At 40.6% G+C, this 26,284-nt stretch overlaps 2 protein-coding genes across 7 annotated transcripts; both read left to right on the top strand.

The window, feature by feature from the left end:
• The first annotated feature begins 3,600 nt into the window (after positions 1–3,600).
• LOC102081844 (zinc finger protein 239) lies at positions 3,601–10,274 on the top strand. Of its 3 annotated transcripts, none has more exons than XM_019352947.2 (3): positions 3,601–3,655; positions 6,481–7,161; positions 9,386–10,274. In XM_019352947.2, exons 1-3 carry the CDS (start codon positions 3,638–3,640, stop codon positions 9,785–9,787), a joined length of 1,101 nt encoding a protein of 366 aa, XP_019208492.1. In that variant the 5' UTR covers positions 3,601–3,637; the 3' UTR covers positions 9,788–10,274. The 3 variants fall into 3 exon arrangements, with proteins under 3 accessions (XP_019208492.1, XP_025766095.1, XP_019208491.1); XM_025910310.1 differs by lacking the exon at positions 3,601–3,655 and having other exon boundaries at positions 6,029–7,161; positions 9,386–9,740; positions 9,902–10,274; XM_019352946.2 differs by lacking the exon at positions 3,601–3,655 and having other exon boundaries at positions 6,034–7,161.
• A 9,041-nt stretch (positions 10,275–19,315) lies between these two features.
• On the top strand, positions 19,316–25,706 carry LOC102082743 (zinc finger protein 525). Of its 4 annotated transcripts, none has more exons than XM_025910313.1 (3): positions 19,336–19,356; positions 23,111–23,539; positions 24,367–25,706. In XM_025910313.1, exons 1-3 carry the CDS (start codon positions 19,339–19,341, stop codon positions 24,934–24,936), a joined length of 1,017 nt encoding a protein of 338 aa, XP_025766098.1. In that variant the 5' UTR covers positions 19,336–19,338; the 3' UTR covers positions 24,937–25,706. The 4 variants fall into 4 exon arrangements, 3 of the variants coding, with proteins under 3 accessions (XP_025766098.1, XP_025766097.1, XP_025766099.1); XM_025910312.1 differs by having other exon boundaries at positions 24,364–25,706; XM_025910314.1 differs by lacking the exon at positions 24,367–25,706 and adding an exon at positions 23,815–24,296.
• Positions 25,707–26,284: the final 578 nt, after the last annotated feature.

The raw sequence follows: 26,284 nt of genomic DNA, 5'->3' as shown, positions 1-26,284 counted from the left end.
CACGGAGTTTCTCTCGGTTTGTGGGCTCATCTAAAGGTAAGCACCGAGCTAACTTTACTGTGAGTTCAGTTCATGTTGAGTTTAGCTCCTGAATGAGGTCTTCTGCTGCTCTCCTCGGTGTCTGTTCACAGTTTATTGTGAACACGTTGAGAGAAGAGTGAGAGAGTGTTTGGAGAAAAACACCAACTAATCATTAGCTCAGCATGCTGGGAGAAGTTGGAGCAGAAAAGTCTTTTCATTGTCCCTGCAGCTGTTTTTCTGCCTGCACCAAACCTCTACAGCAGGGGTCTCGAACTCCAGGCCTCGAGGGCCGGTGTCCTGCAGGTTTTAGATGTGTCCTTGATTCAATACAGCTGATTTAAATGGCTAAATTACCTCCTCAGCATGTCTTGTAGTCCTCCAGAGGCCTGGTAATGAACTAATCATTTGATTCAGGTGTGTTGACCCAGGGTGAGATCTAAAACCTGTAGGACACCGGCCCTTCTATTGGAAGTGATAACAGGAGATGGATGAGAGCGATCTGCTGCAGTATCAGGGTCACAATAAACTTTATTGTCCAGCTGCTGTGGATGAACACATGAGATGAACTGAACTCCTAAAATGAACACACAGGACAAAATGGAAATTGAAGGAAACAAAAAGATAAAGACATGCAGCAGTGACTCGGTCACTGCAACATCCTTATTTACTGTCCAAGTGGGCACAAGTAAGGAATCCATGGTGCCTTTAGGTGCACCTCGTATACCCAGCAGTCTACACTCCAAAAGCCACAGGAGTTCACTCCAAGCATTTATTAAAACCACTCATTCTTATGATGTGAATATTTTAACCACGTGTTAATCAGCAAGCTCCACCATATTCTTGTTCACCCTTTCTCTGACCTCATTAATGAAACCTTTTGTAATAATTATATAACAAAGACTTGTGCATTATACATGCCCTGTACTTTAGGTATGATTCCAACGCCATAAAAACCTCCACGATATTCTGTGTGTTTTTATATGATTAGCTGGTTTAACTGAAGACATGTGGTTATTAAATCCTAAAGTCATCATGTCCCATTCTCTTCTACATTAACAGATTATCTGACTTATCTGATAATTAAAGAAATTCACAAGGTTAAATTAGTTTGTCTTTTTCACAGAGACATTTGGAGCAAGCATATGATGAAGTTTACTGGTTACAACGTAATAATTTTGATGTAGAATATAATAAGTAGAAACCTATTAAAAAATACCTGTAAAGCAATGCATATGTTTTATTGTCACTTTAGTTTTGACCCTGTTTAACAAACACTTTGTTGAATTAGTAATAAAAATTAGTTTTTTTGATAACTTTAATATTGATATAATGTTAGCTCTTAATTACTCAAAATACCACAAAAAATTATAATGTGTTTATGTCAACATAATGTAACGTAATGACATAATGTGTTTATGTCAACCAGGAAACCTGAAACTGTTTTTAAAAAAACTTTTCTGGCTTGAGTTTCCGATGCACCTAAAGGCACCGTGGCTTCTCTACTGGGTCCACACTTTTCCAATAGTTCCTAGTCAAGTCGACTCGATTCTTAACTCATTACAGTCGAGTACCAACTCAGTGTACTTAGGGCCGTTACAGTAACACGGAGAAGTGAAGAATCTGGCATCATGGTGCCAGGACAACCACCTCCAGCTGAACGTCGGCAAGACCAAGGAGCTGGTGGTGGACTTCAGAAGGAGTCAGCACAGAGACTACAAGCCCATTATCATCAATGGAGCTCCAGTGGAGAGGGTGCAGTCCTTCAAGTATCTTGGTGTCCACATCTCCTCAGACCTGACATGGGCTGCCCACATTCAGGTCCAGACCAAAAAGGCTAGGCAGCGCCTGTATCACCTCCGACAACTGAGGAAGTTCAGGGTCTCTCCAAAGATCCTCAGGAATTCTATACAGGCGCTGTGGAGAGCATCCTCACACAGAACATGACATCGTGGTTTGGGAACAGCTGTGTGAAGGACCAAAAAGCTCTCCAGAGAGTGATCCGTACAACAGAACGCTGCTGCAGGATTGCTCTCCCCCCGCTTCAGGACATCTACACCAGGAGATGCCAGACTAGAGCAGCGCAGATACTGAAGGACCCATCCCATCCTGGCAACAAACTGTTCCAACTTCTGCAATCCGGTAGAAGGTTCCACATCATCCGGGCAAGGACAGAGAGACTCAAGAGGAGCTTCTATCCCCAAGCCATCCGGGCCCTAAACACACACACACCCGCCCTCTCACATCATCTATGATTGACTGAGACAGGATTCTCTTCCAGACACTCTAAACTCAGGCACAATGTACATTTCAAATTCCTTTAATTTTAAATATGTTTATATTGTCTATTCTGTAAAATAGTCAGATTGTCTATTCTTATTTAATTCACTTGATGTACAGAATTCACCTGCTTGCTGCTGCTACTGCACATTCACCTAATGTATGTGCTATATATACAATGTTACAATGTTCTTCCTCTACCCCCCCCCCCCCCCCCCGCACATGTCGAGGAGCGTGTCAGGTTACATTTCACTGTGTGTTATACTTGTATAACTATCCATGTGACAAATAAAGAACCTTGAACCTTGAGAAAAGTCCCATGACATAATTTGTGTACATCAAAAACAACAACAATGGAGAACATTGAGATGATGGTACTTGCTGCTGAACAGAGGGTAAGCATCTGCACCTCATTTCTGGACCACAGTGTTTGCATCGACTAGGTAAAAAATGAACTACCTAGTACCAGCTAATACCACCTCATGGAAAATGCTGAAGATTAAATCGAGCTGAGCCAAGTAGGTGGTAGTGGAAGGGGCTAATATTGGTCAGCAACAGCAATCTATTGTCAAGAGTAGACAGTTAAAAGGCTCCTAGATGCTGTAGCTGCAGTCAAGGGGAGGAAGATCTTTTCAAGCAGGATTTGTAAAAAGCATTTTGACAGTCACACAAAGATGGACAGCTTTTGTTCTGAGGGTTTGGAAAGAGTTTGTCTCTGTCAGTGTCTGCATTCACTTCGTTCCTCTAATAGAAAATCAATGTGCAGATGTTTATTCCTGCACTGACTGCTTCTATTCATCCTGCAGCTGCTGGAACAAATTAATGGTCTAAAAGTTGCTTTGCTCAGGTCTTTGTTTGCTCTGCTTCTTTTTTCCCAGGGCTCAAATACAGACATTCACAGAATAAATGTTGTTTTTATTCAAAAAATACATATTTTAGTGCACATTAGAATGAGAGTTTTAGATGCCTACCCTAGCATAATAGGCCGGAACTAGTCATATCCCACAAAAGTGTATAAATCCAAATCCATCCTTTGAGATATGAGTTTAAGGCCCTGTCATAGTAAAAGGGCTGCTTAGAACCAATGTCACAGTTACTCCTGAAGTGTTACTTAATAAGAGAGTTACCCCACTTTGCAGTACAATGATTTCTACAAAGAGTCACAGAGTAAAATTTGTACTTTTAACACATGAGACACTTTGACTCTTCAGTGCAGTGTGGAGCCTAACAAAGATCTGTTTTGTGTCCCAGCTGATCAGCAGGAGGAGAAGAGTCTGACGGAGCAGCAGAGGAACATTTTCAGCCATCTGGACTCAGCTGAGTCACTACAGAGGAAACAATGAGCTCAACACAGAAGGTGAGGAAAATATTGCTGTTACATTTTTTTGAAACTGATGTTAAAAGACAAAATAAAAGGTCACATTTTAACAGGGTACTGAAACAAAGACTTTAAAAATCAAGATTAAAATTAAAACCACACATTTTCATACATTGAATAATTTTTTTCAGTGAGCATCATTCAGGACATTTCGTTTTGATAACAAGAACTGAGAGAGTTCTGAAGGCAGGAGGAATCTAACTCTGTATTATCAACGTATACCTAAGAAAGTGTAATTCCTTATCAGGATGTTCAAATAATGCTTTGAAATTATGTTTAGGATTACCAGATAAAGTAATTAAATCATGAACTGTCACGCTGTGCTAATAAATGTTACAAACAAATAAAAGAAAACATGGGAAAGTATAGACCTGCTACACATTTAGTGCCATTCTGAGTTAACGTTAACATTTGGTTATAAGGAGTCGCTGAGTTACTTTTAAAATATCAAATGGCTTATTGGCTATTTTTGGTCTAAGATATATATTTTCAATTTTTTGAGCAATATAAAAGATGAACTAATCCATTGTGATGTGACCCTTTGAATTTGACCTCCATATTTTGAAGCATCAGCCACATTTATCTCCAAGTAAGGAAATAGGATGTTTACACTGAGCATATTTGTCATAATTACTGAAATATTTGATGATGTCATGTTCAGAATTTGTATATGCAGGTATTTTGAAGAACATCTGCTTTGTATTACTTCTGAGAAACTCTGCCTATCTAAGATGCCCTTTTTATATTCAGTCATGTTAAGATAATTGTCTAAGGATTGGAAGACGCCTCGAGTGGCCTCTAGAAGAACTGCAGGATTTGGCACTTCTGTGCCAGCTTCAATTTTCAGCCCATTAAGTTTCGTCTTGGTTTTCACTCACACTTGGTGGGATTTCATGTGCTACTACCACATACTAAACATTTCGACATATTAAAAAATATGTAGGACTGCCTTCTTTCACTTGTACAATATTCCTAAAATTAGAAATATCCTGTCTCAGAGTGACACTGAAAAATTAGTTCATGCATTTATTACTTCTTTGCTGCACTTTTGTAATTCTTTATTATCAGGATGTCCTTAAAACTCCCTTAAAAGCCTTCAGTTAATCCAAAATTTTGCAGCAAGAGTACAGGGACTAGAACAGACACTATCTCTACTTTCAAGATTAGGCTTAAAACTTTCCTTTTTGCTAAAGCATATAGTTAGGGCTGGACCAGGTGACCCTGAATCCTCCCTTAGTCATGCTGCAATAGACGTAGGCTGCCGGGGATTCTCATGTTGCATTGAGTATTTCTTCTTCAGTCACCTTTCTCATTCACTATGTGTTAATAGACCTCTCTACATTGAGTCATATTCCAATAAATAAATAGATAATTATTATTCTCTGTCTCTCTTTCACAGCATGTATTTTGTCCTGTCTTCCTTCTCTCACTCCACCTGGGAGGAGGTGGTTCTCCTGGAGGTTTCTTCCTGTTTAAAGGGGTTTTTTCCTTCACCTGTCACCAAAGTGCTTGCTCACAGGGGGTCATATGATTGTTAGGCTTTCTGGGGGGGGGGGGGGGGTTGTATTACTGTAGGGTCTACCTTACAATATAAAGCACCTTGAGGCGGCTGTTGTTGTGATTTGGCGCTGTATAAATAAAATTGAAATAAATGGAACTAAAATTTGATCTGCTTGAAATTCTCTTCTCTACTAAGCAGCCTTGTTGCTAACATGACTGCATATTGTTGTTGTTGTTAATATATTTCAAACATGTAAACAATATACAGGTACATTTAGTAAAGAAAGTAAGAGAGAGAAAAAAAAATAAAAGTCAATATATTTCAATATAGCTACCGTTCTGATTCATTACATGTTCAAAGGGAGTGGGAAGAAGTACACACTTATTTAATCCCACCCCTTTGCCATAAGTTATCAGTTAATATTTACTCAGCTTAAATAGTGAACAGATTTCTGATATATACAATAATATCACATCATGACATTAATTTACATTCACTTAATTTCAATATTTTTCCCTTTCTTTATAGTTCGAGAAGATCATATTTTTATAACTCTTATTTGGACATTGCTTTAATTCCATATTCAAACTGTTCCACAGTTTCACTCCATGCACAGAAACACAAAAGCTTTTTCTTGTAGTACGTACCTTCCCTGTTTTGAAGTTACAAAAAACCCTTAAATAATAACTTCCTTCTTTCAAAAAAAAAACATGCTCTGAATATTATGTGGCAGTTCTTTATTTTTATTTCAGACTGCAAAAATAGTGAGTTTGTATGTTCCCTATAATCTGCATTGTGGGTGATTCAAATTGCCTTTTTTTTTTTTTTTTTTTTCTTTTGAAGAGTAAAAAGTGAATGTAGTGTCATTTTATAGTTGTTGCCCCAGACCTCTGCACAGTAGCTTAAGTATGGTGAAACCAGTCAACAATATAGAACATGAAGTGATGTTCTGTCTAATACCTGCTTTGGCTTGTTTATTATTGCAATGCTTCGTGATACTTTGGAATGAATATATCTTACGTGAGCTCTCCAGTTAAGTTTTTCATCTATTATTACCCCCAGAAATTTATTTTCACTGACTCTTTCAATATCATCACCGTTTATTTGAATCTTAGCATTTGTATTTAAACTACTATTTCCAAATAACATATGTTTAGATTTATTCAAATTTAATGATAATTTGTTTTTATCAAGCCTTCATGCTGTTTCATCCTCGGGTTTTAAACTAGTATTAATTTACGGTTCATTTTGTTCCATGACTGCATTCCACTCATTGCCTCTGTTTGTATCTCTGTCATTGCAGGACCAACATGGAGCAGGAGGTCCGAGCACTCAGGAGGCCGACAAGCCTCACAGAAGTAAGGGAGAAAAAAAATACACCTGTGACAAGTGTGGGAAGGCTTTTACTCGGCCTGGAAACTTAAAAACACACCAACTCATCCACAGTGGTGTTAAAGCATTCAGTTGTGACTTGTGTGGAAAGTCTTTTACTCAAAAGAGTGCCCTAAAAACTCATCAAAGCCTCCACAGTGGAATTAAAGCATACACCTGTGATCAGTGTGGGAAAAGTTTCACATGGAAACAAGGCTTAGAAAGGCATAAGCTCATCCACAGTGGAGTTAAAGCATACACTTGTGATCAGTGTGATAGAAGTTTTACTCAAGGTAGCCACTTAAGGATTCATCAAGTTTCCCACTCAGGAATTAAAGCATACAGCTGTGACATCTGTGGGAGAACCTTCAGCCATATAGAGAATCGAAACAAACACCAGCGGATTCACACTGGACAGGATGTGTACTGCTGTGATCAGTGTGGCAAACGATTTGTAGCATACAAACATTTACAAATCCATAAATTTACTCACACTGATGAGAGACCCTATAAGTGTGACTTGTGTGATAAAGCTTTTAACGCTCCATATTCCCTGAAAGCACACCAACAGATCCACACCAGAAAGAGACTCTTCAAGTGCAGTTACTGTGAGGTATGTATTTGCATTCTCCTTTCAGAGTATCTAATCAATTCAGGTTATTTGTTTGTCTGTTTGTCAGCAATGTATCATCCACAGTTTTCATGATGTCGTTTTCAAAGTTTGTGTGATGGTAGACACTGATAACTGCTTGAAAAGTTTTAGTTTTGTAAAAACTGGGTCATGGTCACAACGAACATGAAAACCAGTGAAAACTTTAAATTGTGCACAATTTCTATTATCCACAATACTAGGCCTTGGAGGAATGAGCATATAGGTTGGCTAAGCATTTGACTTGACCTTCATTCTTTGTGCCCAGGGTTAAAGTTTCAAGAAACCATATTGAGTATTATATCACATGCTAGGGCATGGAGAGAGCTGTACATCACACTTTCTTTCTTTTTTTATATGAAAACCCTCCGCCATGAATTGCTACCTTATCATGGTGGAGGGTTTTGTGTGTCCTGGAGATTCCAGGTGCTATGTCGGTAGAGTCTCCTATGGCAAATTGGTCCTTGACTGAGGGACAGGCACAAAGAGTGATTCAAAAAACCTGTGTGAAAGAAAAATCTAGGGAACAGTTCACCTTGCCCTGGGATAGGGTTACCGGGGCATCACCCTGGCCGAGGCCTGGGGAGGATACCTGAGGGTTAGCACCTGACATCCAAGCCTTAGTTCAGGGGTGGCCAACTCCAGGTCTTGAGAGCCGGTGTCCTGCAGGTTTTAGATAACATCCTGGGTCAACACACCTAAATCAAATGATTAGTTCATTACCAGGCCTCTGGAGAACTTCAAGAAATGTTGAGGAGGTAATTTAGCCATTTAAATCAGCTGTGATGGATCAAGGACACATCTAAAACCTGCAGGACACCGGCTCTCGAGGCCTGGAGTTGGCCACCCCTGCCTTAGTTCCTAGGACCCAGCTGGGCACAGCTCAAAGAACGGCCCACCACCTGCAAGAGGCACCACACTGCATTTGGGTTTAGTGCACTCCGGTGGACTGATCCCCGGCTACCCAGGCTAGTGATTGGGACATTGAACAACACCTCTCTGGTTACAAAGAAGTCTTAGTTATTGCATTGGGTTCAGAGGTACCGGCTACATATAGTCAGGCTCATCTGAATGTGCGGCTTGGGCTCTGGAACCAGTCTGGATTTGCCCTTTGTGTGAGGTGTGGGGCTTGGCTGGGTATCTTAGTATCCCTTCGGGTTGCTGCCGGTATGGTGGAGTTTCTCCAGAATGAGAAGGTTTGTTCCCTATTCCTTTGTCAGTGAATAGGTCCCGACAGTCGTCTGTGCTTATGGGCCGATTGACAGTTTCAAGCAGGGGTGTCGAACTCCAGGCTTCAAGGGCTGGTGGCCTGCAGGTTTTCCATAACATGAATTATGTGATTACCGTATTTTCCGCACTATAAGTCGGACTTAAAATCCTTTAATTTTCTCAAAAATCGCCAGTGCGTCTTATAATCCGGTGTACTTTATGCATGAATTCTGGCTGTGTTTACTGTTACGGTAAACACTTCAAGACATGTTGAAGTAATTTAGCCATTTAAATCAGCTGTGTTGTATCAAGGACACATCTAAAACCTGCAGGACACCACCCATCTAGCCCTGGATTTCGACACCTGTGGTTTAAAGTGTCCAGCCTTCTTGGAGTCCATGGTTGGGGTGCTTGAGGGTGCTCCCCCTGTGGACTCATCCTACTGGGAGACTGGACGTTTTTACAGCTTGGCAAAAGTCTTGAGCCAATTCTGCTCCAATTATATGGTAAAGATAATAAAATACACAATTTTAGTATGTAATGCATCAAGGTCAAAGGTCAAGGTGACACAAAATAGTAAGAAGCTTTTGCTTTAGTTTCCAATGTGTCATCTGCCAACTTTAAAGCACTATATTAGTCTTCATTCTGTATTTAGTGAGTCAAACAAAATTCTGTTCTGGATACAAATTTTGGGGTAACATTAAGTTAAGCGCGTGCACATCTTGAATATGACGTGCGTATACTTTTTTGTATAATTTTAGTTATAGTAGTTCAGTAAGGTAAGTGCTATGATCTAAATCAGGGGTGTCGAACTCCCCTGATTTGGATCAAGGACACATCTAAGGCCTGGAGTTCGACACCTGCGCTCTAAACAGTAAAATGTAATTGGACGTCTGCAGAGATGCTCTTTATTTCAGGCGACGTTCAGGATAAAAATGTTGAAGTGACTGACTTACACTGTCTTTGTGTCTTTGTTTAGAAGCAGAGCGACACAGATGGATCCAGTTCTCAACTCTGTCCTTGCTTTGGTGGTGGGAAAGACTTTTTTTGTGACTTTTGTGGAAAAATGTTCAGTCAGCAAACAAGCCTCAAAACACACCAGCGAAGACACACTAGACACAAACTGAACTACTGCAACAAATGTGGGAAAGGCTTCCCCACTCCAAGTACATTAAAACGCCATGAACTCATTCACAGTGGGGTTAAAAAGCACCTCTGTGATCAGTGTGGGTCATCGTTCATCAGTATAAGTCAGCTTAAAAGGCACAAGCGAGTCCACACAGGAGAGAAACCATACAAGTGCACACACTGTGACAAAAGCTTCTCACATTCAGGTAATCGTAACCTTCATGAAGCTACACATATTAAAGAAGAGCTATAGCTGCGACCAATGTGACAAGAGCTTCAGGAATCTCATGTGGCAAATGAAGAGTTTCACTGTTACCAGTGTGCCAAAACATTCATTTCATATTCTGCTCTCTGCAAACATCTGCAGGATCATGAAGGGCTGAAATCATTCCCATCACTGGATCACAGTGAATCAGAAGAGAGAGAAAGAACAGAGACTGAAAACCCTTGAGATCAGGCTCCACAGAGTTCAGATAGAATCTCCTGTAAAGATCTGATGAGACAGCTATGAATGAAAATGGTTCCCTAGTTCCATTTTAAGCTTTCTAAACTGTTCTGCTTCAGTGTTCATGTCGAGTGGTTCGCTTTGTTGTAGCAGTTGAATGAAGAAATCTGTTGTCGTGTTATCAATTTTTTATTGAATGTATTTAAAAACGTGTTCTGCAGATGTTTTCTTGTTAAGGGTTTTGGTGTTGTGAAATTCTGCAACGGTTAAATAAAAGTTTAAAATGTTAAATTAAGAAATAGTTTGAGCCTTGATTTCACTTCCTGTATTTCAGAGTAAAGACTGAAGTGACAGCCAACCTGATGTAGCAGCCAAGAAAGATTTAGTTTGTCTATAAACAGTGAACACCTGTGTGGATCAACGCGCTTGTTTTCAACAGGTTTCTCCATGTAACGATCTGCTAGAGGAGAGTATGGGGAGCCATAGCCCCATCCCCCAGGGCATGAAGCAGGCATGGAGAAGATCCAAGCCCCAGACATCCAGAGGTCCCAGAGTGTGAGAGCCCAAGGAGGACCACTGGAGGGGTATCTGTGCCACCCTCCTGGGAAGAGCTGAGGAGAGCCCCAGACGAGGGGTCACCCAGCAGCCAAAGAAGCTAGAGGGGGCTGCAGTAGCGTGCCCACCAGCTCTGTCAGCAGCCTGCTGTGCCAGAGTAAACCGAGCCACAGGCCCAGAGGCCGGAGGCCTAAGGGTCCCCGCACTCCTGACCAAGCCCCGGACACCAGGCCCTGCTAAGCAGCCACTGGGAGTGATCTGGTACATACCGGAGCGCCCAGCCCTGGACACCAAGAACCACCAACGCACCAACGTTTGAGGGCATCAACCACCCCATACCTCCCTCCGCCCGCTCATGTGTAGTATTGCTGCGTGGAGCCCAGAGGGATTGATCTTATGTGGTGGCAGAGGCTGTATCAACTAATGTGATCTATTAGATGGTTTCTATATTGGCTATAATTAAGATTATTTTTATTTCTCCAGTTCATGAGGACCATTTTCTTAGCAGTGCATAGGACAGTAAAAACCATGTGGACTGTCTTCGTTTCTGTAGTGATCCAATTCATCCAATTTTCCCAACAAGCACAAAAAAGGGGAGATTGGAATGTTACATTTCAGACAAATTGATAAGTCTTCACATATCCCGTGCCAAAACTTCTGAACTGGTGGGCAGAACCAAAGAGCGTAGATGTAATTGTCCGGTATATTGCCTTGACAGTGTGAGCAGCTGTTAGAATTCAATTCAATTCGATTTTATTTATATAGCGCCAAATCACAACAAAAATCGCCTCAAGGCACTTTATATTGTACAGTAGATAGCACAATAATAAATACAGAGAAAAACCCAACAATCATATGACCCTCTATGAGCAAGCACTTTGGCGACAGTGGGAAGGAAAAACTCCCTTTTAACAGGAAGAAACCTCCGGCAGAACCAGGCTCAGGGAGGGGCGGCCATCTGCTGCGACCGGTTGGGGTGAGAGAAGGAAAACAGGATGAAAGACATGCTGTGGAAGAGAGACAGAGATTAATAACAGATATGATTCGATGCAGAGAGGTCTATTAACACATAGTGAGTGAGAAAGGTGACTGGAAAGGAAAAACTCAATGCATCATGGGAATCCCCGGCAGCCTACGTCTATTGCAGCATAACTAAGGGAGGATTCAGGGTCACCTGATCCAGCCCTAACTATATGCTTTAGCAAAAAGGAAAGTTTTAAGCCTAATCTTGAAAGTAGAGATAGTGTCTGTCTCCCGAATCCAAACTGGAAGCTGGTTCCACAGAATAGGGGCCTGAAAACTGAAGGCTCTCCCTCCCATTCTACTTTTAAATACTCTAGGAACAACAAGTAGGCCTGCAGAGCGAGAGTGAAGTGCTCTAATAGGGTGATATGGTACTACAAGGTCATTAAGATAAGATGGGGCCTGATTATTTAAGACCTTGTATGTGAGGAGCAGGATTTTGAATTCAATTCTGGATTTAACAGGAAGCCAATGAAGGGAAGCCAAAACAGGAGAAATATGCTCTCTCTTTCTAGTCCTTGTCAGTACTCTTGCTGCAGCATTTTGGATTAACTGAAGGCTTTTCAGCAAGTTTTTAGGACATCCTGATAATAAAGAATTACAGTAGTCCAGCCTGGAAGTAATAAATGCATGAACTAGTTTTTCAGCATCACTCTGAGACAGGATATTTCTAACTTTAGAGATGTTGCGCAAATGGAAGAAAGCAGTCTTACATACAGTGGGTTGCAAAAGTATTCGGCCCCCTTGAACTTTTCCACATTTTGTCACATTACAGCCACAAACATGAATCAATTTTATTGGAATTCCACGTGAAAGACCAATACAAAGTGGTGTACACGTGAGAAGTGGAACTACAATCATACATGATTCCAAACATTTTTTACAAATAAATAACTGCAAAGTGGGGTGTGCGTAATTATTCAGCCCCCTGAGTCAATACTTTGTAGAACCACCTTTTGCTGCAATTACAGCTGCCAGTCTTTTAGGGTATGTCTCTACCAGCTTTGCACATCTACAGACTGAAATCCTTGCCCGTTCTTCTTTGCAAAACAGCTCCAGCTCAGTCAGATTAGATGGACAGCGTTTGTGAACAGCAGTTTTCAGATCTTGCCACAGATTCTCGATTGGATTTAGATCTGGACTTTGACTGGGCCATTCTAACACATGGATATGTTTTGTTTTAAACCATTGCATTGTTGCCCTGGCTTTATGTTTAGGGTTGTTGTCCTGCTGGAAGGTGAACCTCCGCCCCAGTCTCAAGTCTTTTGCAGACTCCAAGAGGTTTTCTTCCAAGATTGCCCTGTATTTGGCTCCATCCATCTTCCCATCAACTCTGACCAGCTTCCCTGTCCCTGCTGAAGAGAAGCACCTCCAGAGCATGATGCTGCCACCACCATATTTGACAGTGGGGATGGTGTGTTCAGAGTGATGTGCAGTGTTAGTTTTCCGCCACACATAGCGTTTTGCATTTTGGCCAAAAAGTTCCATTTTGGTCTCATCTGACCAGAGCACCTTCTTCCACATGTTTGCTGTGTCCCCCACATGGCTTGTGGCAAACTGCAAACGGGACTTCTTATGGTTTTCTGTTAACAATGGCTTTCTTTGTGCCACTCTTCCATAAAGGCCAACTTTGTGCAGTGCACGACTAATAGTTGTCCTATGGACAGATTCCCCCACCTGAGCTGTAGATCTCTGCAGCTCGTCCAGAGTCACCATGGGCCTCTTGGCTGCATTTCTGATCAGCGCTCTCCTTGTTCGGCCTGTGAGTTTAGGTGGACGGCCTTGTCTTGGTAGGTTTACAGTTGTGCCATACTCCTTCCATTTCTGAATGATCGCTTGAACAGTGCTCCGTGGGATGTTCAAGGCTTGGGAAATCTTTTTGTAGCCTAAGCCTGCTTTAAATTTCTCAATAACTTTATCCCTGACCTGTCTGGTGTCTAAATCCAATCGAGAATCTGTGGCAAGATCTGAAAACTGCTGTTCACATACGCTGTCCATCTAATCTGACTGAGCTGGAGCTGTTTTGCAAAGAAGAATGGGCAAGGATTTCAGTCTCTAGATGTGCAAAGCCGGTAGAGACATACCCTAAAAGACTGGCAGCTTTAATTGCAGCAAAAGGTGGTTTTACAAAGTATTGACTCAGGGGGCTGAATAATTACGCACACCCCACTTTGCAGTTATTTATTTGTAAAAAATGTTTGGAATCGTGTATGATTTTCGTTCCACTTCTCACATGTACACCACTTTGTGTTGGTCTTTCACGTGGAATTCCAATAAAATTGATTCATGTTTGTGGCTGTAATGTGACAAAATGTGGAAAAGTTCAAGGGGGCCGAATACTTTTGCAAGCCACTGTATTTGTTTAATATGTGCGCTGAAGGACAGTACAATAACCTCAGTTTTATCTGAATTAAGAAGCAGAAAGTTAGCGGCCAACCAGGTCTTTATGTCTTTAATACATTCCTGCAGTTTAGCTGATTGGTGTGTGTTATCTGGCTTCATGGATAGATAGAGTTGCGTGTCATCTGCATAGCAGTGAAAATTTATGCTATGTCTTCTAATGATGCTGCCTAAGGGAAGCATGTATAATGTAAACAGAATTGGTCCTAGCATCGAACCCTGTGGAACACCATAATTGAGCTTAGTGTGTGAAGAGGACTCTCCATTTACATGAACAAATTGGAGTCTATTAGATAGATATGATACAAACCACTGCAGTGCAGTACCTGTAATACCTACAGCATGTTCTAATCACGCTAATAGGATATTATGGTCAACAGTATCAAACGCAGCACTAAGGTCTAGCAGGACAAGCACAGAGATGAGTCCACTGTCAGAGGCCATAAGAAGATCATTTGTAACCTTCACTAAAGCTGTTTCTGTGCTGTGATGAGCTCTGAAACCTGACTGAAACTCTTCAAATAAGCCATTCCTCTGCAGATGATCTGTTAGCTGTTTGACAACTACTCTTTCAAGGATGTTTGATATGAAAGGAAGGTTGGAGATTGGCCTATAATTAGCTAAGACTGCTGGGTCTAGAGATGGCTTTTTAAGTAAAGGTTTAACTACAGCCACCTTGAAGGCCTGTGGTACATAGCCGATTATTAGAGATAGGTTGATCATATTTAAGATTGAAGAATTAATTAATGGCAGGACTTCTTTGAGCAGTTTTGTAGGAATGGGGTCTAAAAGACACGTTGATGGTTTGGAGGAAGTAATTATTGAAGTTAACTCAGAAAGATCAATTGGAGAAAAACAGTCTAACTTAACATCGATGGTACTAAAAGTAGCTGTAGATAATATTACATCTGTGGGATGATTATTGGTAATTTTTTCTCTAATGATAAAAGTCTTATTTGTGAAGAAGTTCATGAAGTCATTACTAGTTAACGTGGCTACAGTGTTGAAGAGAAACCTGAGGTTGTTCTTATTTTCTTCAATCAGTGACGAATAGTAAGATGTTCTGGCTTTGCGGAGGGCTTTCTTATAAAGCAACAAACTATTTCTCCAGGCTAAATGATGATCTTCTAAATTTGTGACACGCCATTTCCTCTCCAGCTTACAAGTTATCTGCTTTAGGCTACGTGTTTGAGAATTATACCACGGAGTCAGGGACTTTGGATTTGAGGCCTTAGTTTTCACAGGAGCTACAGTATCCAGAGTCGTACGTAGTGAGGAGGTAAAATTATTAACAAGATAATCGACCTCTGTTGGAGTAGCGTTCAGATAGCTGCTCTGCTCTATTTTGGTACAGGGCATTGAAGGTGATAACAGTGGGTGGATTATATTCTTAAACTTAGTTACAGCACTTTCAGAAAGACATCTACTTTGATAAAGTCTACTCTCCACTGCTGTGTAATCAATTATTGTAAATGTAAATGTTATCAGAAAATGATCAGACAGCAGAGGGTTTTCAGGAAACACTGTTACATGTTCAGTTTCTATGCCATACGTTAAAACAAGATCTAGAGTGTGATTAAAGTGGTGGGTGGGTTCTTTTACATTTTGAGAGAAGCCAATTGAGTCTTATAACAGATTAAATGCCATGTTGAGGCTGTCATTTTTAGCATCTACATGGATGTTAAAATCACCCACAATAATTATTTTATCTGAGCTGAGCACTAAATCGGATAAAAAGTCTGAGAAATCAGAGAGAAACTCTGTGTAAGGCCCAGTTGGACGATAGATGATAACAAGTAAGACTGGTTTCTGAGTTTTACAGCTGGGGTGGACGAGGCTAAGCATCAGGCTTTCAAATGAATTAAAAGTCTGTCTTGGTTTTTCGTTAGTTAATAGGCTGGTGTGAAAAATTGCTGCCACACCGCCCCCTCGGCCTGTGCTTCGAGGTTTCTGGTAGTTAGAATGACTCAGGGGTGTTGATTAATTTAAACTAACATAATCATCCGGCTGCAACCAGGTTTCTGTAAGGCAGAGTAAATCGATTTGTTGATCAATTATTAAGTCATGTACTAACAGAGACTTGGAGGAGAGAGACCTAATATTTAACAATCCACATTTCACTGTTTTACTCTTTGGTTCAGATGTGGATACTGTATTGTTCTTTCTTTGTGATTTTTTGTGTTTAAATTGTTTATTGCTGGTTTTTGGTTTGTTTTTTGTCTGTTTGGGAGCTGACACAGTCTCAATGGAGATGGGTTTTTGGGGGGGTAGCAGGAGGAGAGAAGCTGCAGAGAGGCGTGTAAGACTGCAACTCTGCTTCCTGGTCCCAACTCTGGATAGTCATATTTTGGGGGATTTAATAAATTGGTCCATATTTCTAGAAATGAGAGCTGCTCCATCCAAAGTGGGATGGATGCCTTCTCTCCTAACAAGACCAGGTTTCCTCCAGAAGGTTTGCCAATTATCTATGAAGCCCACATCGTTTCTGGGACACCACTCAGACAGCCAGCAATTTAAGGAGACGTAAAGCCCATCTGGAACATCCGATGACCTGTATAGTGCACTCTATGTAGTATTTTGTTGTTGCTTTTTTAATTGCAGAGTGGGATTTCTAATCAATTGAAAGGTTTTAAAACATCACTACCTGACAAGTTTCACTGTCTTGAGAACATTGCAGAGGCATTAACAATAATAATAATAATAATAATGATAATAATAATAACAATGATGATGATGATGATTTCATTTATATAGCGCTTTTCGAGACCCTCAAAGCGCTTTACTATTCCACTATTCATTCACTCTCACATTCACACATTGGTGGAGGCAGCTACAGCTGTAGCCACAGCTGCCCTGGGGCAGACTGACAGAAGCAAGGCTGCCATATCGCGCCATCGGCCCCTCTGGCCAACACCAGTAGGCGGTAGGTAAAGTGTCTTTCCCAAGGACACAACGACCGAGACTGTCTGAGCCGGGGCTCGAAACAGTAAGCCTTCCGATTACAAGACGAACTGCCAACTCTTGAGCCACGATTACCCTGTTACTATTATTATTAGTAGTAGTATTATCATTAGTAGTAGTTTTATTATTAGTATTATTTGGCTATACATATCTGAGTGAGCAGATTTTCTGTCACACGAAGAGTGTCCTCAGGTAGCTGTCTGAATGCTGGACACATAAAGTGTCTTTTTTGTTTCAAAATAGCTGCTCTGCACTACGCCAAATATAATTCTATAGAGTTGTTTGTGTGTAACTGTTGATATAGAGTGTGATTAAATTTATTTCTGATCCAATCATATGCCACATTGACTTCTGGGGAAATTTTAGATGGCACTCATCAGAAAGGTTGCCGACCCCTGCTCTACGGTGACTGTAGACAGTTGCGTCTTTTCATTGGCCCGGAGTCTACGGTGAGTTAGACCACCATTTTGTTGTTTGCCAACCGCCAATAAAACTTAGAAATAAAAGAAGGGGGCGGAGCAAAGTGAGGACGCTCCAAGAGAGGACGTGTTTGTACAGAGAGCTGCTTTTTCATTCAAAGAGAATAAAGTAGTACCAACGTTTGGATCGATATCTGCATCGATCTGCCCACCCTTGTCTCCTGGATCGTAGCTGAGATCAGCGTGAACCACGTGGGTCTCTGCTCCCTGATCTGTTTCCTGTGTTTGGAAAGAGTTCCAGCTTCATCACGGAGTTTCTCTCGGTTTGTGGGCTCATCTAAAGGTAAGCACCGAGCTAACTTTACTGTGAGTTCAGTTCATGTTGAGTTTAGCTCCTGAATGAGGTCTTCTGCTGCTCTCCTCGGTGTCTGTTCACAGTTTTATTGTGAACACGTTGAGAGAAGAGTGAGAGAGTGTTTGGAGAAAAACACCAACTAATCATTAGCTCAGCATGCTGGGAGAAGTTGGAGCAGAAAAGTCTTTTCATTGTCCCTGCAGCTGTTTTTCTGCCTGCACCAAACCTCTACAGCCTCATTTCTATTTGAAGTGATAACAGGAAATGGATGAGAGCGATCTGCTGCAGTATCAGGGTCACAATAAACTTTGGGCAGCTGCTGTGGATGAACAGATGAGAGGAAGTGAACTCCTACAAAGTCTCATTTTAATGAGTGTGGCTGCTGTAAAGTGATGCACAGGAAGATGTTAACAAAAACTAATGAAACAGATGAAAGTAAACAGTGTTCATATTTGAAAGCACAGAGAATAAAAATATATTGTGCTGGTTAATGTGCAGCTCTTGGTGATTTGGGAGAAGAATGTTTTTAATCATGTTGTGGATTGAATGTTGGGTTTTATTTTATTTTATCTACAGAAGTTTTTCCCACTTGTGATCATTCAGATTGATTTGTTGGGTTGACTTGAATCATGTGAAGGTTTAAAGCTGCACTTCCCCCAAAAAGAAAGTATAATATTGAAGAATGTAATAATGTCTTCCTGTGTCAAACACAGCTGCAGTCAAAGCAGGAAGGAAAGCTGGTTAAAACTGTTGAATGTGAGAGTTTAAAGGCCCCATCATCAAAGCACAGGTAGATCTGAGTATAATTACAATTTTTCATTCTATGAAATGAATTTTTAGCATCGAGTGAATTCAGATGTTCGGTTCAGTTTTCTTTCTCTAGTGAAAGTTCACAGCAACAGTCGTCTTAAACTGCTTCATATTGTGATCCACTGTATGGTTTATGATGGAGACACTGAGTCTGGTTCAGCTGCTTTGTTGGGTTCTGTATGTTAAAGAGTCTGTTTACATGGTGGAGGTGGTGGGACTGGGGGGCTGAAGGAGTTGAAAGTGTGGGGTGGGGGAGTAACACGTCTGTCCCTGTTTGTGGAAACCACAGGAGGAGCTGTTCAGGCTGTTGCTGGGTGTGAATTGTTGATGGAGTCTTTAAACTTGTAGTTGCTGTTTTCCAGACTGAAGCAGAGTCATTAGCTGAAAACTGGTTTTAGAGGTTCGTTCAGGACACCTTCTCAGGCTCTTACAGCCTTACCTGTATCATAACAAAGTGTATAAACCCCAATCCACCTTTAACATGGTCCTTCTCCCAAACCTTCAAATATGACTTTCTGGCCCTGTCATAGTAAAGGGCTGCTTAGAATATTAGAGCCAATGTCACAAAGTTCCTCCTGAAGTATAAGTGAGTGAGAGAGTTCCCTCACTTTGCAGCACAACACGTCTCACAAGATTTCTACAAGCAATCAGAGTGAAATTTGTACTTTGTGTTGTCAGATGAACATATGAGACACTTTGACTCTTCAGTGCAGTGTGGAGCCTAACAAAGATCTGTTTTGTGTCCCAGCTGATCAGCAGGAGGAGAAGAGTCTGACGGAGCAACAGAGGAACATTTTCAGCCATCTGGACTCAGCTGAGTCACTACAGAGGAAACAATGAGCTCAACACAGAAGGTGAGGAAAATATCACAGTTTCACCAAATAATCAGTCACATCTAAAACTCTCATACTCCCAACCTGTTATATGACTGTGTTGCATATTATTGTATACTATGTATTTTTAAATTGTTTACAAACACTAAGAAGTCACACACAAAGAGAGACCACAGCACATGTTTAAATAAGGATATTCATCAAAATGATTAATAGTCAAATAGACATAACATTTTGTTCATCACCCCAAAAAATACACGTTCAAAGCACCACAACAGCAGCCCGATATCAGACAGAACTGTCACATGATATTAAACAGAAGCTGTCAGCTGTCACCAAAGAGGAATCAAATCAAATTCAAATTCCAATTTTATTTATCACATACACAGTCATACACAGTACGATATGCAGTGAAATGCTTAGACAACTGCTCGTGACCTAAAGAAAAAAAGACTATGAATAAGATAGGAAATAAATATGAAAATTAAAAAGGGTAAATTTAACTAGGAAGGAATAAAATAAAACATATAAATTAAAGTTAAAAATGAAATAACTGTACAACAACAAATTAGAATGAAGGGTAAATTTAACTGGGAAAGAATAAGATAAAATATATAAATTAAAGTTGGAAAATAGAATAACTGTACAACAAAATACACAATACCCAAATACACAATATAGAAATATATAAGAATGTATGAGAAATATAGAACAATAACAGCAGCAAATTTTTTTTTTATACAAGTATTAAATGGAAATGAAGAAGTATAATGTCCAGGGTTGTGTAATCCACATTGTAAGTGTCTTGTGCAGTGCAAATATGCTTAAAGGGATTTAAATGATGAAATGATTCAATTAGATGACCACGCATCTAATCGAATTAGTGTAAACAAAGTCCAGAATGTCCAGTGTGTGTGTGTGTGTGTGTAAGAACCATATGTGTGGGTCAGTACTATGTGATGGTGTGATTGAGAGACCGTATCGCCTCTGGGAAGAAGCTCCTCCTCAGTCTCTCTGTGTTGGTCTTCAGGGAGAGGAATCGCTTTCCTGACCTCAACAGAGAGAACAGTCCGTTGTTGGGATGGCTGAGGTCCTTCACGATCTTCCTGGCCTTGGTCCAGCACCGCCTGCTGTAGATTGAGTGCAGGTCAGGGAGCTCGGAGCGGATGGTGCGCTCAGCTGATCGCACAACCCTCTGTAGAGCTCATCTGTCCTGCATGGTGCTGTTCCCGAATCAGGTTGAGATGTTTCCCGTCAGGATGCTCTCTATGGTGCACGAGTAAAAGTTCCTGAGCACCTTGGAGGGCAGTCAGAAGTCTCTCAAGAGTCTGAGGTGGTAGAGACGCTGTCGGGCCTTTTTCACCACGGTGTTGATGTGACAGGACCATGACAGGTCCTGCGTGATGTGAACTCTGAGGTATTTGAAGCTGTCCACTCTCTCCACTGGGCACTCGGTGATGACGGGGGTCCGGTAGTTCCTCTCCTGCTTAGTGTTGAAGTCCACTATCAACTCCTTTGTTTTACTGACGTTTATAAGGAAAGTTGTTCCTCTGGCACCAGTTCTCCAGATTCCTAACCTCCTTCAGGTAGGCCGTCTTGTTGTTGTCAGAGATCAGAGGACTGTGTTGAAAAGCTTTGAGTAATGAACCTTTTTCAATACAAGCTTCAGTGTTTCAGAAAGATTCATTTGGCCATCACTGATATAAATAATATTATAGAAATTATCAGAGGAGGCAAAAGTACATTTACTCTATACTTAAGTAGAAGTACAGAGACTCCGTTGATGACCCTGCAATAGTCGGCCTCATCACTGATGGGGACGACAAGGAGTACAGAGAAATGACCAAAGCTTTTGTTGACTGGTGCCAGCAGAACTACCTCCAGATCAACACTAGTAAAACCAAGGAGCTGGTGGTAAACTTCTGCAGGCACAAACATCCTCCACTGCAACCACTAAACATTCAAGGTATGGATATTGAGACTGTGGACAGCTACAGTTACCTCAGAGGAGGCAAAAGTACAGCTATTCTGTACTTAAGTAGAATACAGATACTAGTGTCAAGAAATATTCTATTAAAAGTGGAAATTCTCATTCAACTTCTTTACTCAAGTAAAAATTAAAAAAGTACCGTCTCTGAAATGTACTTGAAGTAAAAAAGTACCTCCTTGAAGAACATTTTCAATGAAATAACATTTTCTAATTTTATCCAAAGCTAACTGAACCTTGTGCTATATTAATGTAATAATAAAATAAGATGAGTAGATTAAATACAAACTATTTATTTCTAATAAAGGTACTCTGTTTGAATCAGTTAAGTAGAAAAGGAAGGAAAATAAAACGTGTATTTTCTGTTGCCTACACTGTAGAGGGTGACTTTGCCTCTAAACAGGAACATGAGCAGGGAAGAGGTTAAAGTGGGATTGAGCAGGTGGGAACCCTAAAATCAGCTGTAGTGGCTCAGCGTGGGGAAAAGAATCACAGCTCACAATAATTTCTATTGAGAGCTCCAGTAGATTTTCTTAAAGTACAGGCTGTGATCAGCTGACCTGCTGCTCTCTGTGGATGTACACAACTGAATTCAACCAGATGTCAGCAGATGTTTCATGAGCTGTCCTGGCTGATTTCCATCCTCTACACTGACAGTACACTGTCTTTATATTAGACACTATACTGTTGGTATGAAGGTGGAACTCAGTGAATGAATGTCAGCATCATGAGCTTCAGTTTAAATGAATCTCTGCTACACTTGATGTAATCTAACTCTGACATGAGCACCACAGTCACTGTGCACCAGCCACACACTGTTCTTTACTTTAAATCCATCACAGTTCTGCAAACTAACCTGTTTATCCTGCACTAACCTGCAGAGGATCTTCATGCAGTCTTTAAATAACACAGTTAATCTGCCTCAGATTGTTTTGCAGCAAGTTTCACAAACTGAAAAAACATAATGTTACATGTACAGACCCAATATCTGATTTCAACACATGAGGACTTGCATGTAAGCTTTAATCTGCAGTTGATTAAATCCCACTGAGCAGTCCTTCCCTTTAAATCTAACCTCTCTTCTTCCTCTCCTGTCCTGTGTGTCTCATCTTTCTCCATCTCTGAGTGAAGTTAGCTCTCTTTCTTTTCTCTCCCTGTGATGTACAGCAGCTGGACCTTTAGCCAGCAACACACTGTGAGACAAACTGCACACAAACAGTTTGTGTGTTTGTTGATGTTTGTTGATAGAAACACTGCATTTGAAATTACCTGTTTGTTCAGGTGCTGTGCAAAAAAGAAAGAAGAACAACGACTCACTTTAACTCCTGACTATGACTCACAGTTTTGCCTCTTTCATCTCTTTTATGTTTCATACCCTGGTGATTAGTACACGATCAGGATTGTCTTTCATGTGTTGCATTTCAGGCTCAAATTGATTGGATGTTTGATGAAATAACTCCCCTCAAATTCCTCCAACCAAAAATAAAAAGACTATTTTGAAAATGTAATTAGTGGAAATTGCAATATTTTTTAATGTAGGGAGTAAAAGTAAGAAAAATAAGAAACCTGATTTTAGAGTGTTTAAACAGTCATGAATTATTTTAACACCAGGTTGGATGTAATGTGTTAGAACTACCAGCAGGTGGGGATAAGAGACCTTTTAAGGTGTTTGGTGCCACACTCCACCTTCAGGTTTAAAACTAGTGTTAATGGAGGGAGTTTGAAGGTTCAGTTTGTTCCACGACTGCATTTCACTCACTGCCTCTGTTTGTATCTCTGTCACTGCAGGACCAACATGGAGCGAGAAGTCAGCGCTCTCAGGAGGCCGACAAACCTCAAAGAAGAAAAAGAGAGAAAAACCACATCTGTGACGAGTGTGGGAAGGGTTTTACTGGGAAGGTTAAACTAAAACAGCATCAGGTCATCCACACTGGAGAGAAACCGTTCAGCTGTGACTTGTGTGGAAAGACTTTTTCCTGGAAGCTTTCCCTAAAAACACACCAACTCATCCACAGTGGAGTTAAAGCATACAGCTGTGATCAGTGTGGCAAACGGTTTATAAAGAACACACTCTTACAACGCCACATGTTTACCCACACTGAGGAGAGACCTTATAAATGTGACCTGTGTGAGAAGACTTTTAAAACTCCACGCTACCTGAGACAACACCAAGAGTTCCACACCAGGAAGAAACTCTACAAGTGCAGTTACTGTGAGGTATGTATTTATATTTGTATCTTGTCATTTTAGCCTGACTGTTTGGAACAACTCTGCTCATTAAACTGTGTTAGCATGTTAGCAATTCTACTGCATGGAAAAGCAGCTGTGAGTGATTATTCAGATTTTCATTTCAGTTATGATTTTTATTTACACGATCATGAAAAACTAAAAGTGCTGAAAATTAATATGATGGTATTATTTAATGTTGAGGCAGTTTCCTGGTATATCATGATATTGTTATTATTTCAGCAAAAATGTCCTTTTGTTTACAGCGGCTCATTCCTCTGTCAGGAGTACATGGAATAAAATTTGACACAAATGAAAATGAGTACAAAACCAAACCATTCAGTAATCTTCTCTTATGGTTAACAAACTTTTGTTGTTACGTAATGGTATTGTAGTATAGTAGTAGTGTTAAAATACTCATTTAATATTATAATTGCAGTGTCATGGGGGTAGTAGTGTTTTTTTTCTGTGTCCCAGTCAGCTTAGTGTTATAACTGCACAGTTACAGTCTTATTAATGCAGTATTAAATTAGTATTATTGCAGTGTTACATTAGTAGTTTAGCACTGTGTTGGTACCTGCAAATATTAGCATAGTAGTACTTTAGTGCAAGTCAGATGTTAATGTAACATAAAATAAGTATTAATGTAGTATTATGGTGGCAGTATTGTTGTCATTGTAGCCCAATAAACTGAGCATGTTAACTGAAACAGTAAAATGTAATTGGACATTGGCAGAGATGCTCTTTATTTCAGGCGACGTTCAGGATAAAAATGTTGAAGGACTGATTTACACTGTCTTTGTGTCTTTGTTTAGAAGCAGAGCGACACAGATGGATCCAGTTCTCAACCCTGTCATCACTGTGGGAAAGAGTTTCGTTGTGACCTTTGTGGAAAAACTTTCAGCCATAAAAGGAACCTAAAAACACATCAGCGTAGACACACTGGAGACAAAATGAAATACTGCAAAGAATGTGGGGGAAGTTTCACCACATCAGTTGGATTAAAACGCCATGAACTTATTCACAGTGGGGTTAAAAAGCACCTCTGTGATCAGTGTGGGTCATCCTTCACCACTGTAAGTCATCTTAAAACACACAAAGGTGTCCACACGGGAGAGAAACCATACAAGTGCAGACACTGTGACAAAAGCTTCTCACGCCCAGGTCATCGTAACAAGCATGAACGTACACACATGGAAGGAAACTACAGCTGTGACCAGTGTGACAAGAGCTTCAGGAATCTCAGTTCATACTCCGTACACAAACGATCCCACGTTACTAATAAACTGTTTCACTGTTACCAATGTACCAAAACATTCACTAAATTATCTGCTCTGTGCAAACATCAGCGTGATCATTCAGGGCTGAAATCACTCCCATCACAGTGAATCTGAAGAGACAGAAAGATCCTCTTCTGGTTTCAGGGTCTGTTGGATTTAAGTCAACCCTGCTGGTCAAGGCAGAAATCGTTACTGAAAGCAACCACACAGACACTGCACATGGTGGTGACCTCTCAACTACACCTCCGGTCACTTCATTTAGGGCATGACCTTTTAAAGAACCAACATGTACAAAAGCAGAAGTGAGAAGTCCTGCTTTCTTGTGTGCAACAAAAAATTATAGCGAATAGACAGCTTCCTCCATCTTATGCATTGCACAAAGCTGCATTCTAATAAGAAAATATTTTAATCAGCACACATACAACCAATGGAAATTTTCTGAAGCTGAAAATAAATCTTCTAATCATCTAGCTCTTTCTGCAAAATGAAAACCATATTAGGACACAGAAACAATAAAAGCATGTGACTCTGCACAAATGACAATTTCAAAAGCATCAACTCTAACAAGGTCAGACTCAAAACCCTTGAGATCAGGCTCCACAGAGTTCAGATAGAATCTCCTGTAAATATTTGATGAGGCAGCTATGAATGAAAATGTTCTGTTACTTACATTTTAAGTTTTTTAAGAACACTGTTCTGCTTCAGTGTTCGTGTTGAGTGGTTTGCTTTGTTCCAGCAGTTGGATGAAGAAATCTGTTTTCATGTTATCAAGTTTTTATTTAATGTATTTTGATCCATGTGTTCTGCAGATGTTATTTTGTTCACATTGTTTGTGTTATGAAGTCTAGCAAATATAAAATAAACATTTAAAATGTCAAACCAAGAAATAGTTTTAGCCGTTGTTTCATTTCCTGTATTGAGATTGTAAATGAACAACACTGCCAACACCGGAAACATGCTCGTCATCTCCGAGCATGACGTGAGGAGAGCCTTCAAGAGAGTGAACACCAGGAAAGCAGCAGGACCAGACGGCATCCCAGGTCGTATCCTCAGAGACTGCGCATACCAGCTAGCACCTGTGTTCACTGAGATATTCAACATCTCTTTATCTCAGTCGGTGATCCCCACATGCTTCAAGGAGTCCATCATTGTTCCTGTCCCGAAGAAACCACACCCTGCTTCTCTCAATGACTATCGCCCTGTAGCCCTCACCTCAGTAGTGATGAAGTGCTTTGAACACCTGGTCAGAGACTTCATCATTTCTTCACTACCAGACACACTGGACCCACTACAGTTCGCTTACCGTCCAAATCGTTCCACAGACGATGCCATCTCTCATCTCCTCCACACATCACTCACACACATGGACACTAGAAGGGGGAATTATGTTAAAATGCTCTTCATCGACTACAGCTCTGCATTTAATACCATAATTCCCTCCACACTCACCACCAAG

Source organism: Oreochromis niloticus, linkage group LG9, assembly GCF_001858045.2.
Source record: "Oreochromis niloticus isolate F11D_XX linkage group LG9, O_niloticus_UMD_NMBU, whole genome shotgun sequence".
Taxonomy (NCBI): Eukaryota; Metazoa; Chordata; class Actinopteri; order Cichliformes; family Cichlidae; genus Oreochromis; species Oreochromis niloticus.
Note: the sequence above shows the minus strand (reverse complement) of the source record. Positions and strands in the feature narration are given on the sequence as shown.

Excerpts from the sequence above, each read along its gene's own strand:
- LOC102082743 (XM_025910312.1), top strand. Across the intron at positions 23,540-24,363 it reads ACAAGTGCAGTTACTGTGAG|AAGCAGAGCGACACAGATGG; the intron begins GTATGTATTTAT and ends GTCTTTGTTTAG.
- LOC102081844 (XM_019352946.2), top strand. The coding sequence starts at position 6,433 with ATGACTGCATTCCACTCATTGCCTCTGTTTGTATCTCTGTCATTGCAG. Across the intron at positions 7,162-9,385 it reads TCAAGTGCAGTTACTGTGAG|AAGCAGAGCGACACAGATGG; the intron begins GTATGTATTTGC and ends GTCTTTGTTTAG.